Raw genomic sequence first — 16,803 nt, forward strand, 5'->3', positions numbered from 1 at the left:
AAAAACACGTAAAGGTCAGTGGTTGCTAAGTGCTGGGCTTGTTTCTCAAAGAGAAAAAGCTTTCCAGTAATCTGTGGGTGAAGAGGCCAAAAGTAAAGCCAAAAAATACTGGTCCCATTACCTGCACTGTGAGGCATAAATTAGACCTGGTTTTCAACAGTCAGGCCTGTTTCATTCTATCCAGCTTTTCAGTTGTGTTCACAGTTTTACACTGAGGGTTGTTTTCAGGCTGTTATTGAAAGGCCAAATACTGCTCTTTTTCAACATTTAAAATGTACTAATTGCACGTTATCCCAGAGGATTGTCTTTAATCACATGTGCGGTGCTTGGGATCTGTAGGATTGTATCATCTTTTCTCAGCACATCTGGAAGATCTGTCACATTGGGGTGTAATAGATAGTGCAGAAGAATAATCCGTTAATCTGATTTTAGGCTCAATCTGCCATGGATTCTCTCTTTATTCCTGGGGTGTTTTTTACCATTCATGTACTTCTCACCTTTCTCTTGAGGCTTTTAGTTTTTGTTGGCTGTTCTAATTGAAATGAACTGGGTATCTCTGACAGGTTGAGAGGCTGCTGCTTTTTCTTTGTTACTCATAAGCAGTGACTCAGCTCTTTTGCACAGTGTAAGGTGTGCTTGCTGGAGTCATACATGCAATAGTGAGGTTACAATTTCCAGCAAGGCTAAGAAATGAAGCTTCACATTTAAAATACAGCCTGCAAGATCCTGGGCTACATTAGTGCTCAGCTGAACCAGGAACAGCTCTCTGCTAGGAAAACCTTGTCCTGAAGTAGTAGTCAAGGATGCAAGCTGTGGAGCTGGGTTTTACAAGTAGGTAGTTGGTGTGTGTAGTTGTTATATATTTTAGGAAGAAAATATAGAAAATTGGTTTATGTTTAATTGTGCTAGAAAAACAAAGAATATTTAGGTTAAAGTGGAATGCATAAGCGGTAGCACACATAGTGTTTCTACATATATTGAAGAAGCTGGATTTATTACAAAACAAAGTCAGTTGAAATCACGGTGACCCCTTTCAATATGACTGCAAACATACAGAGCTGTTCACTGTTACATCCTGAGTTTGATTTTGTCTCAGTGTGATGGTTAAGGAGAGCTATCACGGTGTCAGATCATCTGGCTAGCTCGAGATCTGTGGGGAACCCATACCATGTGTGAGGGTAACAACATGACAAACAGTGTTGTCATTGCCACAGCCAGGCTGCGTGGTCTCAAGCCTGGCAGGGGTTAAGGGCTGCAAGTCCTGACCCTGCAATCAGCTTTGTACAGCACGAAACAGAGCTATAAAGGAACTGTATAAGGAAATACAGTGCATCTCCAGAAACGTGAACATCATTTTGTCTGATTTCTGCAAGGCAGTGGGCTCTGTCGAGCCAAATGGTAAGCACAGGTTTTGTTAGGTTAACTTAATCGTGCCAGGGAAGGATTGAGTGAAACTGCTGTAGCACAATCTTCAGCACATCTGCCTCTTGAAGTAGAGACCTGGGTCTGTACGCTGGTTTTTAGCTCTGCATTAAAGGTCATGCTCCTGTGTCTTCCTGCTGCTAACTGTGCTGTGTTCAGCTGGCGCTGGTGCTGGCACAGACTGCAATTACATCATGGTTTTGCTTTGCAGACTTAGACAAATACAATTCCTGCTAGTAGCAGTATACCCGTTTCTTTCTGTAGGATTTTCCTTGGTGAAGCCAGCAGTTTTCTGTTTATCACAACACAGGTTTGTTGTAGATTAGGTGGGTTATTTCCTTCTGAAATGGACGGGCTTTTGTCTGTCTTTGATTCTGTCACTGCTTTCACCTTTAAGCATGTCTTTCACCATCCTTTTTTAGGCTGGTATAGAAACTTGCTCCTGCAGATCTTACTGAATGAGCTCACCTTATAAAAAGCAGTGCCTCTGAACTGTCATAAGTATATGGTGGGTTGCCTTAGCCAGAACAAAGGGTGAAACATGCCCACATGCACCCTGGAACCAGTATCCTGTAGTGAAATTCAGTGGTTTTGGCAGATGGATTTCCGTCTTCTTTGCCTCCGTTGAGACATGGAGACAGTGAACGCTGTGTATCGGCAGACTCTGACCCTTCATATGTTAGTCATGTTTGTGCTTTGTCCTTTGCAAAGTTAAGCAGTTAAGAGAGGTTCCTAATCCTTCTCCTCATGAGGAGCTGAACCTACTAAGGTTCCTAAGCACGTGCTTAGTTTGAAGGAGAGGAAGATCTGACTTCTTGTTGACTTCAGCAAGACTCCTGATACGCTTAAAGGTGAAGACCTTTTCTAAGTGCTTTGCTGGAGCAGTGCCAAAGTGGCAAAAATTATATTGCCCCAAAATAAAATGATAGCAAGAGTGAGATCCATTTTAACAGCATTGCATAATGCAGTTTGAAAGAGAGAACCTTATTTTACCCTGAGCCTATTGTTTTATAGCAAAGCCAGATTTGTGTGGTTCTGCTTCACTAGGACAGTGGAGGTGCAATGTAGTTTTGGGCTGTTGGCTCCAAGGATCAGCAGCATGTAAGATTTCATAAATATGGCAAGTTGGGGAGAAATATTCTATTAATCCTGTTGGGGGGTTCTGCTTTACCATATTTTGTTGCATGATTCATACCACTATCATATGAGTATGCTGCTATCAGTTTTTAGGAGGCATTCAAATATGTGAATCAGGATTCTGACATAACTTTCCAGACAGAAGGTGTGTTCTTGGAAGTTGCTGTCAATGGTACTGTTTTAGCCAGAATTCTGGAATCCTTTCCTTTAAAAGTTGCCTTATCCTAGAACATCCTAGAAGCTTTTCTGAAAAATACAGCAGTTAGAAGTGTAAGTGAAGCATCCATTTCTGCAGTCTTTGGGGATAGGAAGCATTGGCAGCATATTAAATACTTCAGCTTAGTCCTGTTAATGCTCTTTTCATGTCTGGCAGGACCTCAGCTCAGCAATTACAGACCCTAGGCCTAGTTTCCTTTTCCATTTCTGTCAATCAAAAGTTATTACAGTGGTTGTGACAGCATGATAGTTCTCAGCTCTGCCCTTCCAAATGAATTCTTGCTTCATCAGGGCTGGATTTACCTGGGGGCACAGCTGATGAAATTCTGCAGAATGAGGCCCAACAGATGAAAAAATGGTTTAGAAGGGATGTTAGTTAGAGGAACTCAACCTGCTTTCCTTCCTGCACACAGATAACTCTGAAATTGAGAGCACCAGTATCAAGAGATTAAATGTAAAGGCTATGTTGGAAGGCAGTGTTGAAGAATGTAGCTCTCTGAATGCTTTGTAAAAGGTCATTCCTGTTAGCTGCTTTGCAGTTAGAAGAATTGAAACACAGGGAGCTGAAATGACTTGACCAAGACAGGCTAAGAAGCCATCAGAGAGCAGGAAATGGAGCATGACTCTTCCATGTCCCCAGCCCTAGCTATAAGATATTGACCACACTGCCACTGCAGTCAAAATACATTGGAACATGATTTCCAGTACATCTCTGAGATTGCACTGATGCTTGTGCATTGCAATGTGACTGTTCCCAAGCAGAAATGAGATACTGCAGCACAGAGTCACCTGAATTTAAGTGCCAGGGCTCACATCTGCTGGAGAAACTCTACATTGAGCTCCCACTGAATTCATAATTGACATTAAATGGGAGGTAGACATCTAAGCTCCTAGCCTTGTATGCTTTAGGCCTAGCCCTGGTTTTCATATGTGCTCGTGCAGTGTCCAGTGCAATGGGAACTACTTAGTGTAATTGGAACCTGACAGAGAAAAAAAAAAACAAATCCCAAAACAATGTGTGGAGACACTTGCAAATTACACCTTAGTTTAACATCTTTGGAAGAGTCGCAAAGGAAAGTCTCGTACACTGTTCTTACAGGGGGATATGGCATATAAAAAGGTGATGTAAACACTCTGCATAGCAAAACTTGTAATCAGGAAGATGATTTTTGTCTTTACTCAGGGCAGATAAAGACTGAAATACATATGATTTGTGATGGCACAGAATCATTTTGTTGCCAGTTCATCAGGGTTGGAGAAAGATAAAAACTCTTTTTCAGGTGAATCACCCAAATGATCCTATGTAACACAGGGTGAGGGAAGGGTTTTTATCAGCTCTGTTAACAATTTGCTTGATCTCTATGTTCTTAACAAAAAGCAAAATACCACAAGCCTGAGATTCAAAGTGGATGATCTAGCTGAAAGCAGACAGTAATTCTTATCACTCTTTCTTGGTGCCTTCTTTTCTTGGGTATGACTAGGTATGGCTTGAAGCTGAAGAAGGGTGAAGAGAAGACAGACTTTCAGTGCGTTGGGTTTTTTTCCTCCAGCAAATCAGTGTGCTTTTTCATTCAGCACATTATTCGTTGGTTTGGTTTTTTTTCCTTCAAGTGACTTATCTGTGTTTAGCAGATAAAGGGTGTTCGTTTCAAGACCTCCTTCCATTGTGCGTGGCATTTTTTGGGTGGGCCACATCATTGTTGACTCATATATTGTCTCATAGATGACCTCTGTGTTGTAAGTGAATGTGATGGACCTGAATGCTGGAATAGGTTCGAGAGCCAGTAGCTGCCCCTTTGGTTTTGTTGTGTAGTCTCTGACAGGTTGGGCTGCAGTCCTGGCTTTTCTGATCACATCTTTTTCTGTTTCCCTCCTACTGGATGAGCAAGAACACTGTAGGTGCTTTGTGTCATGAGGCTAAGCCTAGCAAACTGTCTTTTCACGTGAGCTTTTAAATAGCTTAGAGACTACCTCTCTGGAAGCTGTTCTCACCCTGTGCTGTGCTGTTGCATTCATAGATCATGGAGCAACGTTAGTTAAATTGCTGGTGTCATGCAAGAATGGGGCTCCGAGTAGGGCATTTTTCTAAATGAGATACCAGCTGCTAATTTTCCTGGGCTGGGAAAATGAAGCCAACAGTTCTTTGGATATAATACAGGCTTCTGGGTTTTGTTTTTTGTTCATACTGGGGGGTAAATGAGCAGGGAGCCGTAAAAAAAAAAGAAGACTCTGTGTCTGTAAAAGTATATGATCAATTTATTTTTGTAGGGAAAGTGATAGATAACACGGCACAGCATGAAGTTATAAAAGGAGGTTGCAGTCAGCGTTGCTGGCATTACTTTAACTGGAGAATGTGCCCTTAAATGTCAGGAGACTGCAGGAAGCACTGAGTTATTTGAGAAGACAGCAACTTTGATGTTGATGTTATCAACAAAAATGCAGGAGATTAAGAGTAGCTCTCCAATTTGGCCAACTTTGTTTCTTACTGATAACGTGACTCAGGGGTTTAGCAGGTGCTCTGGGAAGGTTAATGAAACCATAATGGTTATGGTGAAAGACTATGCATTAACTAATTGGTTTGTATGGGTGACTCAGGGCTGAAACTAAACTCAGGGACTGATGAACTGAGCAGCTAATTTGCTGTGAAGATACTATGGTTTCAGAGACACTGTCCTCTCATATTGGCAGAGAAAACACGACTGCACAATCCGAGTTATAAAAAGAACATGGGCTGCAGTCGTGTCTCTACTGCATCAAAATGTAAGAGGGGCCATTCCTGATCAAACTTAAGGGCTTCAGCAGGGTATCTGGTGAAAACACAGGGAAAAGCATATAGAAACGTGGCAGTAGGATGGTTCTACCCCTTCTGTGTCATCCCTGCTGCTGTCAGCTGAGGGGTTCAGAGGCTTTTGGAGCCAGAGGTTGCACTAGGTTGTGTTTAATGCCTTGATGGGCCTGCCATCCATGAATTTAATCCCTTTCTGAACCTATTTATATGTCTCCTCAGAACATCCTGTAGCAATGGGGCTTGCACTTGTGGTGTATGAAAAAGCATTTAATGTGCTCATTTTAAATCAATTTCTTGATTGCTTTATTGGGTATTCCTTCTTTCATTGAAACAACACAGACTGCTTTGATTTCCTGATCTTCTTCATGTAATTAATGATTTCATGAATCTGTCTTCTCTTGTCTCAGCCTCTTTTCCACTGAGAAGTTTGTCTATTATCTCCATATATCAAGGTGTTCTGAATCTTCCCGTTCTTGTCTCCTCCATCTTCTTTCCAGCTCTGTTCAGTTTATGAGCTATACCCAGCTGTTTTCTCCTTTGGCGTCTACTACCTTAAAAAGGCAGAAACCAATTCAAGAGTTCAGTGATCAAAATGTTGGAGGTTTTAATTCATGCCTCACTTCCTTGGCCATCTACCCATCCAGGCTGTGGCATTCCCCTGCATTTCATTGGAGCTGCTGCACAATATCTATCTGGGATTCAGAGAGGTAGGAGGGTGAGCATTGGGTCCAGTGGCACTTGCATGGTGCTTCAGCATGCCATCAGTCTGTCATTGGATAAAGTGCATTTGCTGTCCTTGGAGCTGTTTCTGCGATTCTGGTTTCTCTCTCTAGGCAAATGTTTGTAAGAGCACACAGACAGACACATGCATCCTCTTATTTAATAAAATGAAGAAGCAAAGTGCACATTAGTTCTAGAAGTTCAGTATCTTCACACTACATTCAGATTGTCTCTCTGAATTGGGACACATTGCTGCTGGTTTTGGTGTTTGTTTCCTTTTGTATTCAAAATCCAAAATAACCCAGCAGCTATGTGTGTAGATAGGCAAATCTGGGTAAATAATGAAAGACACTGGGGAATGATGGCCCCAATTTGGTAAAGCTTGAAGATCTTTGAGCAGCTGCTGACAACCTCTGAAAAACTGGAGGGGTTATAAGCAGCCAGTATATGGCAAAACATAGAGATAAATGACTACATAATGCTCCTTCTTCCTAATTTAGTCTCTCAACCTTGAAATGAGTGGAATGTGTTATTGTTTGTTATAGTACTAGCATTATTTATTGCTTGTCAGATGATAGGGCACAGAGATCCCATTGTGTTGCTGTATAAATGTGTACTTAAAGGGCTACGTTTGATACTAAAAACTTTTTAGAGCAGCTTTTTAAAGCAGCTTGAAAAGTCCCAATAATTAACTGATCAATAAATCTTTCTACAGTCGTAGAGCATCCGTAAAGTAGTCAATAGGTTATTATTAAACATAGCAACTGACAACTTCTTCAACAGATGTGTTCATAAGCATTTATGGTATACCATATGCACATGGGAAAGCTTCTGATGATAAGTATTAACTATTAAACCTCAGTAGATTGTCAGTGATACAAAAGAACTGCCTCTTTTCCTCATTATTAATATTACAGAACTGAAAGGCTGAGCATTTAGCCATATAGGATTAGAAGACTTTCAGGAGGGCTTGGTAGGTGGATTTGGCCAGCCTTGAGACATGGTGAGTATCAGCAACTGAAATCAGTCTTTATGAAGACAGATGTTGAATTCCTCCTTAAATAAGGAGGAATTAGCCTGCTTGCTGCTGAAGATCTTCCTAGGCTTTCCAGTATTCTAGTCCATCCTTTCCTGTCAATGCGTGGCATATTATAGTGGTATTTAAGTCATTTGTACTAGTGGCATTTTGATACTTGGCAACCTAACTTTGAATTTTCAGAGCTTCGTATCTCCACAAAGTCATCTGTATACAGATGTTAATTTGCCAGAGTTAACGTTCCTGTGTGTGTTTGTGGCAATAACCTGATGTTACATCAGGGAATAGAAGGCTTTGCATACTGTCCACATACAAGATAAAAGAAAACCTTTTCCGAGCGGGAGCTTAGAGTCTGGTACCCAGAGTAAGCACTGGTTATTTTCTGTTGTTGCTTTCCCTTGCCCATTGTTACAGGAATGATTTGCAAATCTTTTGCTCTCTTATGCTTCTGAAGTAGCAATTTATACGTTTGCTTTAGCCCAAATCTGTTTTCATTTTCAGAGGCTAACAAAATTGCCAACGACTATATTGATAATCTTGGGGCTGTTTTTATATGTTGAATCACTTTAAGAGTCTGCTCTGCTGAATACCTCAGGCATACAAAAGGACAGTAAAATGATATTAAGAAAATAAAATAAGGTGAGATCTGAGCATACGTAATTTTTACGTATGCCCCTAACAGTTGTTTGCAGACAGTGACACCATACTCATTAGATTTATTTGTAGCGAGAGTGCTGTCTCAGTAATAAAATTGTAAGATCAAGATAAGTGCTGCTACTTCAGTGTTTTCCCTATATCTTTATTTATCTGGGTTTTCTGTTAGAAAACTTGTTAGAAGCTGAGGAATACATACAGCAAGCAGCACATACAGCCTGATGTCCTGGTTGTATTTACACCTTTTAATTATGGTATTTAATTGCATTGTTTACTTCTGCTCTCAGTATGGCTTTGATTCCTTTTGCCACTTATAGTCCCTTATATTTTCCTTTTAGTTTGGTTAATTTTGTTATTACATTATTTTATTTTTATTTATGTATTTTATTATTACACTATTCCAAAGGTAAATTATGCAACAGCTAACAGTGTGTAGTATCTTCGACATCTGGTAGGGTTGCACTGCAGGGACAGTTGCTAAAGTTGCATGATTCAATTATGTTAACCTTTGTGTGCCTGTGCCTTATGACTGGCGATAATACTGTGCTGAGACATACGTTATGGTTTAGTGAGATTGAATTTTTCCCTGTGTTTCACTAGTTGTTCTGTTCTAAGACATTGCACCTTCATTCAAGGAAGTTGACATACTCTCTCTGTAAGCAGTAAACAGCAGAGTAATGGAGAGAAGAATTTGAATTCTTTGTCTTTTTCATGTTTAACTGCAATGTTTGTATGTACTATGTAGTGATTGTAATTGCCTTTGATAACTAAGCCATATATATCCCTAGTAGTATGAAAGGGAGAAAGTACCTTTAATAGATCCCTCCTGTAGCAGGAGGATAATAGTCCTTCTATTTCATGAATATTGAATGATATCTTACAGCATTCAAAAGTGTGGAGCTTTTGAGGGATGTTAATATGACTGTTCTCTAAGCCTTGGGCTCCTTGACCACCACCTCTTCTGCTGCAAGGAGGGTCCTATGGTGCTTTAGGTCTTTAATTTTGAAAGTGTATATAATACTCTGTATAATAAAGCCAGGATAGATTGTTCAGTGTGGTTGTTTCTTGGACCAGTAGAATAGTTTTAACAGGGTAATTGCCAGAAGGAGAGTGATGATGCAGCCTCAGCTCCAAAGAAGCTTGCTTGAGTCTTTGCATCAAACCCGTGTCTTCCATTTGTGCATTACTGTTGCTTTCTGGATGCTATCCTGTCTTGCTGAAAAGCAGTTAAAGGCTAGAGAATCTATTGTGCATACAAGGAGGTTGCTTTAGAGATTATTTTCTTTGATAGTTACGTGTCTGCATTTACTTACAGATCTCTGTATGACTACTTTCAGCTTCCAGCAAATACTTGGAGTTTCTGATGCCTTTTTTTTCCCTTTAGATCAAAGACTCACAATTAGATAATTCTTCATGTAGGTTCTTGCAGACTGAAGCAAAATGATTTCTTTGGTGCTTCTCAGTTAAACAAAATAAACGGAGCTTCTTAAGCTGCTGATAAAATAGGCTTTTCTAACCCTCTGATCACTTGCATAACCTTTTTCTGAACCTCATCCCATTTTTAGTCATCTTTTGTAATTAAAGAGCAAGAGCTAGAAACAGGATTCTAATGTCTTGCTGATGCTGTAAACAGGAATAACCACATCTTCCAGCTCCTACTTGATTGTGCTTCCGTATATGGATGCTAAGGGTTGCTCGATTTCTTAACTGCATTGTTGTTCAGGAACTTCACATTCATGATCTTTTATGATACCATTGCACTCCAGGGTATAACCTCCCATCTTTCTAGTGTGATATATATTCCATGCTCTTAAGTGATTGATTCTGGATTGTGTTGTATTAAAACAAGCGTCATGAGCCCATTTAACTAAGGGATAGAGAGCAGCATGCATCACTGGCCAGCTTCCATTGCTAACCACTCATCTGAATTCACACTTGTTTTTAGTAAGTGTGTGTCCACTGTTCTTTGTCCCAGCAAAATTTTTTATCAATTCATGGATTTAGCCCCCGAAATAGCTACCTGAATCATAGTAAGAGCACTTCCTTTCAGTTAGGGGGGGCAGCATCTCTAAAGAGCCTAAGTTTGTACGTGGGGAATTTAATTGAATACTTGTCCTGTGAGGTCAAACTGTAGCAGCAGCCATGAGAAGACTTCCCTATAGCAGTTCATACAGTTGGGCTACATTTTGGCAACTTCACCCCCCAAGAAAAACCCCACTAATGTTGGTTAGTGCAGAATGGCACTGCCAGTTTAGCACATTACTCTAGGTACCACAGCATTGACTGCAGATTTCTAATTACTGCAAGCAAAGGATCTCTTATTCAGTAGCAGAGTCTTTTCTAGCATCATCTGTGCAGTTGCTATGGTCTCTTTCTGAAGTTGTTTGGATTCCTCAGGAGCCTGCAGGTCACATTCCAAAACTGGCTTTAGGATTTTTAACACACAGCTGTTCATGATGTATGCACATAAACGTGTCATTTAAAATGTGTAGATTGTGGACTTCATTAAAACATTTAAAGCAGAGAAATAAATTTAGGGTAGTAAATAAATACATTCAATCATCTTGGCAAGTAGAAAAAGCAGTAAAACGGGTGTTGTGAAGGATGGTGTTAAAAGCCATGCTAAGAGCAAGTAGCTTGTGTCACTGCCGAATCTGTCTCCTAACCTCTGCTTGACCTAATTCTCCTGAATTCCAGTGGTCTGTGCAAGTATGTGTTCTCTAGGTGTAAGAATAGTAGCAGCAGCTACTCTGCCTGGAGCAAGAATGTCCAAGGGCTATCAGCTGTCTTGCCTACAGGCATAAGATGATCGCTGGCTGGGGGTTAAGGAAAAGCATTTCCTTCCTGTGGGGCCTTACATAATTATCCGCCTATGTTAAGTGTGTTGGGGCTTTTGTCTGAAATTTATTATATAAGCCAGTGCTATGAGAAGATGCCAGACTAAGAAAGCAGTCTGGCACATGTACTATGGCAGCTCTTTCTTCGTTCTGTTTTTAACTCTGTGCAACATAAAATGAGAATCACTGTATGCTTCACCTTGTTAGCTTGGCAGCGCGTTGCTTTTAACACTGTCCTGCCAGCTTTGTGACGCAAATTTGACTGCAGCTGAGGAATATTGTTAATCCTCTCATCTCCTTGTGGGGAATCGGAGTTGAGCCAAATGCAGTGTTTTGTGCTATGGTGTTTGCTTTTATTGCTGCGCATACAAAGCAAGTAAAAACGCTGGCTGCTAGGATCTCGCCAGGGCAATGGTGATTCTGCACGTTTATGAGGTGCCAATAAAACACAAGTTATTGCTTTTTATCTTGCAGCTTACTCTTCACCAAAGTAAAACTGGAATGGATACATAAAGGACCCGAGGAGGCTCTGGTGACGTGCAGACATATGTTGCAGATGTGGCAGATGGTATATAATGTTTTACAGCACAGGTAGGCTTTCTCCACTAGCAAGTTGAGATTTCATAATGGAGATGCAGCTATCTTCTTTAGTTGTCTAGACAGTTACTTTGCAAAAGGGATAATAAACTGTACACTTTATACAGGCACACACGTAGTATTTCTAGCTGTGATTAAAACCAAAACAAAAAAACCCCGTAAGATTTTAATATCCAAGATTTAAAAAATAATCAAAAGTCAAAAAAAAACCCACCAAAAAACCCAACAAAACAGACAAACAGAAACCCCAACAGAGAAAGAAACCCTCAAGATTTTAAGCTTGAAGCAGCAGTTTGAACAAAGAGTTTCTAATCTAGATGTCTAAACGGCTCTATCCATATTCAGATGTCCAGAATGGAGGGCAGATTTTGCTGAGCATCCATCAACTATTGTTCAGAGTCTACAGCAGTTGGCACCGCCCAGGAATGTGTGGGGGTGATACAGCCCTGAACTGAGTAAGCCAAGGAAAAGCACATAGCCAAGACTGTCATGTGCTGTGGTTGCATGCTGGTTGCACAGCGTGGTGCTAACCGGGCAAGGAAAGGAGTGAAGGATGTAGTCTTTCTTCTTTCCCTTGTCTTAGTAAATCTGCGTTTAAATAGTGCTAGGTTCCCTGTTTGTTCCCTCTCTCATCTGCTTCCCCTCCAAAAGGAGAAGCTTAGAAAGTATGAAAGTTACCAGGTTGGGTTTTCTTCCTTCCCACACCCTTTGAATATTGTCCTAGTCATGATACCACTGTGCAACCACTGCCTTGGGAATGTTATTACTGACCTGTGATGTCTGTAGAGGTTGTATCTGGGGACAGCATTCGTGATGGCAACAGTCACGACGGCAGGCTGATGAAGCCTGTATTGTTCCCAGCTTCTGTATGCATTTCCATAAGCTTTACAAGCACCAGAAGTGTATGTACAGAATGATGCATGTCTATATACAAGTTCTCTTTGAGGGATTATTAGTAATTCCTTGTTGGTTTGACTAATGAGCAGCAGACCAAACACAAAAATCAAGATATTTACATAGCAGCAGAGAAATGGTCTTTTACAGGCTGGAATCATTGATTTCCTTAAGCCTTAGTCTCTTTAGGTAAGGATTCAGTCATGTACCTCTCACATGAATAATCTTTATATCCATGAGTAGTCCTCATGAAGCTGATCAAATCCACAGTGAACAATTATGACAGTTGCAAGGGGGGACTGCAAGCCTGAGACTGCAGAGGGTACATTGCAGAACAGACAAGTAGTTCAGCCATTTGGACTGCATTCGGATCCCAAGCTGTGCTTGGCTGCTATACTTAAAAAACCAAGATGTGATAGCTTTAGGGGCTTTTGATAAGCTTTGGCCATAGAAGCCTAAACAAAACAAGTTGCTTTGCTTTTGCTTTTCGGAGCTCTAATGTGTATGCCACTGCTGTTCCCAGTGGGACTTTGTGGCTTTCTCAAAAAATAGGTCATAAAGCATTTTCTCCTGGGAAGTGCTGCTTGAAAGGTAACAAGAATGAGCTTGGCACCTGCAATTTTAGGCTGGATTCAGTGACACAGGAAGCCCCTTGTATTAAGCAGATTGCAGCAGTATCAGCTAACAAATATGCCAAATATTTCGGGTTGGCCTTGCAGAGGAGCTTAAGGGGAATTCTGTCCACCGAGACTTGGACACAGGCATTTTTTAGGGCTTCTGGGAAGAGAAAAGCCTGTATTTCTTAACATGAAGTTGAGAGCTGTTGAACTCAGTGTTCTGTACTAGCTCAATAAGCAGCTAATCGCCTACACAGTTAAACTGCACTTTAGTTACGTTGGGTTGCATTTGTCTGGCCTGAGTTTCCCAGCTCTGCAATCTTACTATGACTCTGCTAAAGAGTCTTTCAGGGCCCAGTATTTTCTCCCCAGGAAGATATTTATCAGCCATGCTCAAGTCCCTGCTTGTCTTCTCTGGTGCCTCTGCATTATCCCACAACCAAGTGGTTCTTGTCAGCATTTTATCCACCGCCTCAACTACATTTTAATAACATGGGCAGTGGAGTGGCAGTGTGTCCCGCTGTCAGCCTTTCCAGTGCTGTATGCAGAAGGCAAATCACCTGGCTACTGGCCCTTCTGTGATGCTTGGAAAAGCTTTCTTGGCTGAAGGCCTCGTACTGCAGCTTTGAAGAAGTAGTTCATTTCCAGCCCTTCTCCAGGACAGCAGATAAAGCCGTTGGGAGTGGGGGTTTTGCACAGTGCACTCCACTTGGTTTTCAGGCTGGGATCTCGCTTTGTTTTCCCAGTTAAAAGGCCATGCTGTGGACTGTACTGAGGTACATGCTATTGACTGAGGTCCTCTCATCAAACCACCTCTGAATGCTGCTCTCCTGTGATCAGTCTTACTGTGTCCACACTTATGCCACCCACCAGTCTCCTTTGGGTAGAAGCATAGCTGCTATGGTTTAACCTCAGCCAGCAGCTAAGCACCACACATCCACTTGCACATCACCTACCCACAGTGGGATGGGGAGGAGAATCAAAAAGAAGGTAAAGCCTGTGGTCTGAGATAAGAATAGTTTAACAATGGGAATAAAATATATTAATAATTATAATGAAAAGGGAGACAACAAAAAGAGAAAGAACGCTCTTCCCTCCACCCCCCCCGCCCCCACCAAATAAAAGATAAGTGATGCATAATGCAGTGCTCGCCACTGACTGACCAATGCCCAGCACATCCCCAAGCATCAGTCAGCGCCTTCTGGGTAACCCCTTCAGTTTCTATACTGGGCATGATGTGCTGTGGTATGGAATACCCCTTTGGGTAGTTTGGGTCAGCTGTCCTGTCGCTGCTCCCTCCCAGCTTCTTGTGCCCTTCCTCACTGGCAGAGCATGAGGCTGAAAAGTGCTCAATTAGGGAAACCACACCTTAACAACAGCAAAACCTTTGGTGTGTTGTCAGCATTATTCTCAGATTAAATTAAAAACCATAGCACTGTAGCAGCCCTAGGAAGAAAATGAGCTCTAACCCAGCTGAAACCAGGACAACAGCATACAAACCAGTGGCCAGCCATGTGTCTGAGCAGTGATTCTGTGGTGATGGCTGCTGCATCAAAGCAGTGCTTGCCTCATGGGAGTGATGTTTTGAAGTGCAGCTTCCGTTTTCCTGCATGTGCAATGCACCAGTAAGACAGAAATGCCCTTATGGTTCCAGCAGCAGCCCTCAGCCAGGGCGCTTACACTTGGGTTAATCCTGGCTAGGTATAGGGTAGAGGATTTACTTTTCCTTTGTATCTGTCATGACATGGCAGTTGGAAATGGGGTATCGGTGCATTTGTGCAGTTGAATGCTCAAGAATACAGCATCCATTAGCACAAACCAAAATGTCTGATCCCAAAGCCCAAGTAAAATGTTTATTAGCTATTGTAAATGTAATTACCGCTATGATGAACAACAGTGAGTGGCTTTCAGTAGTAGATTTTTAGCTGAGAAGGACAAGACACTGTTTATTTTTTGCTATTGTTTTCTGTGATAACGGATTCGTCACGTTTAAAACCAAATAGCCATCCCAAGCTAATTCTTCTGCTAGATTAATGCAAATTCAAGGGAATCCTGTGCAATCCCTACCAAAGGACTGATCAGATTGGAAGATGGGGCATCCAACAGCAATCATGAGAGCTTGTTTCCTGGGAGGAATATTGTCTAAATCCTGAGCTGCAGGCTTGGGAGCATGCCAGAAAAAGTAGCCAGGGCAGTCGCTTTTCCTTTTGATATTTTGTCCCTTAATGGATGATGAGAGGAGATATCATCACCATCTGATCCGGGGGGGATGGCAGGCTATGTGGTGACAGGAAGGCTCAGGAGACATGTGTTAAGTGGTTTTTCATGAGGGTTTTTTTGGTGGTTGTTTTTTTGTGGGTTTCTCTCTGTAAGACCTCTACAGTGAGGACAGAAGAGCAGACCAGGTAGTCCTCCTCTCATAAAGAGTGCTCTGTGGTACCTTTAATCCTCCTCCTCCTCCGTTTGAACAGAGTGCAGGTGGGAGAGGAGAAAATAATCCCTTTGAAATGAAGGAATTAGCACCTGGCTGGAAGGTGGTAATTGGTCTGTTTCAAACTGATCAGCACAGCAGGGCTGTGAACAAATCCTTCTGCAGACGAGCCCAATGGATGGTGGTTCTTCCTGGGCATAGGGCTGCTGGTTGGCCTCCTCTGGTCTGGCTCTTAGCTGCCAGTACGGTCCTCATCCAGTGGTTTGCAGAGTCCCAACAGCCAAATAAAGTGATAATGGCATGTTCCCTGGAGCTCTTGCTGGGCACGATGTCTCTGAGCTTCCTTCCACAGGCAAGGTGGTGGTGGTGAAACAGCACATTCAGGAGGCTGATTGCCTGTAAGTGGAGAGCTTCAGTTTTCAGGTCCAGTGGCAGCTAGATGAGAGTACTGCCAGCTTCAAGGGCAGTGTTGTCTCTCTGCTGAAGAGCAGCCAGGTAACATGGTTTTGTTTCTGTACAGTGGCTCTGAGAAAGGAAGTAGTGTCACCGAAACCCCAGTGATCAAAAAGCATAATGGACTGCATCTCACGCTCCCGGATGCTCACGATACCGATTCTGGTGAGGAAACAAGATTTGTTCTTTCCCATCCTAAATGCTTTTGTGAGAGAGGAATGTTTTGTTTTCTTTGGCAGGGGTGGGAGGCTGTGTGCATGCTGTTGCTGGGCCGGTGGTCAGGAGGTCCAGATCTGTCTCCAGGGCCATCTCTGCTGCACAACATGCACTGTGGTTTGGCTGTACCTGGCTTTTCCATGCAGAAAACAGTGATTAATTCCTGCTTCCTTTTACGAAGCTCTCTGAGATGAGCATGTAAGGTGTTAGACAGGAGTTCACTATGCTTCTGCAAGAACTGTATAATTCAGTTCTTTTTTCCCCTCCTCCTCCTTTTACCTCCCTTCCCCCATATTTAATCCTTTTTAGTTGTCCTGATCAAGCCTTTTATTCTTGTGGTTTTGGAAAGCTGAGTGAGTGTCGGTTCTTATTAGAAGGTGATTTGCTTTGGGATTTGTACATGAACCTTTTGATGCTTTATTTTATGGTAAGTACACATTTACAGTAGCAGATACAGTCAGATGGAAATAACTGAGACATCAAAGCTAATCTTGGCAGGAAGGGGAAAGGAGGCTTTCAGAGAGTGCTGCTGACTTGTGATTTTTATCATAAGTCTCGTGACATTTGGTGCTTCCTTTAAAACTCTCACTCAAAATCAGATGATCATGTGAGAAACTTGCCTTGTAACTTGGAGAGGTTTTTAGGGAAGCAACTTTCTACCCTTGTGGATGTGGAAGGAATAGAGTTAAAAAATGATCCTCACAGACTCAGAAATTGCACAAGGAGACTGTAAAAGCTTGATTTAAAAATGTCCTAACACTTAAGTCTCATGTTTTGGGGTGAGG

General features: G+C 41.9%; 1 protein-coding gene across 9 annotated transcripts in view; it reads left to right on the forward strand.

Annotated features, from left to right (window-relative positions):
* Positions 1-16,803, forward strand: part of TTC7A (tetratricopeptide repeat domain 7A) — a 166,500-nt gene that overhangs the window by 99,061 nt on the left and 50,636 nt on the right. For all 9 annotated transcript variants that reach the window (XR_009727492.1, XR_009727491.1, XM_061367221.1 and 6 more), the window contains 2 exons: positions 11,285-11,401; positions 15,870-15,967. Coding sequence is in view for 7 of the 9 variants with exons in the window: in XM_061367221.1 (XP_061223205.1) it covers positions 11,285-11,401; positions 15,870-15,967 (215 nt within the window). In the remaining 2 variants the exon portion in view is untranslated. The remainder of the gene's footprint in view (positions 1-11,284; positions 11,402-15,869; positions 15,968-16,803) is intronic.

This window comes from Neopsephotus bourkii, unplaced genomic scaffold, assembly GCF_033783945.1.
Source record: "Neopsephotus bourkii isolate Nb327-2 ecotype Australia unplaced genomic scaffold, CSIRO-AGI_Nbou_v1 NB_1373, whole genome shotgun sequence".
Taxonomy (NCBI): domain Eukaryota; kingdom Metazoa; phylum Chordata; class Aves; order Psittaciformes; family Psittacidae; genus Neopsephotus; species Neopsephotus bourkii.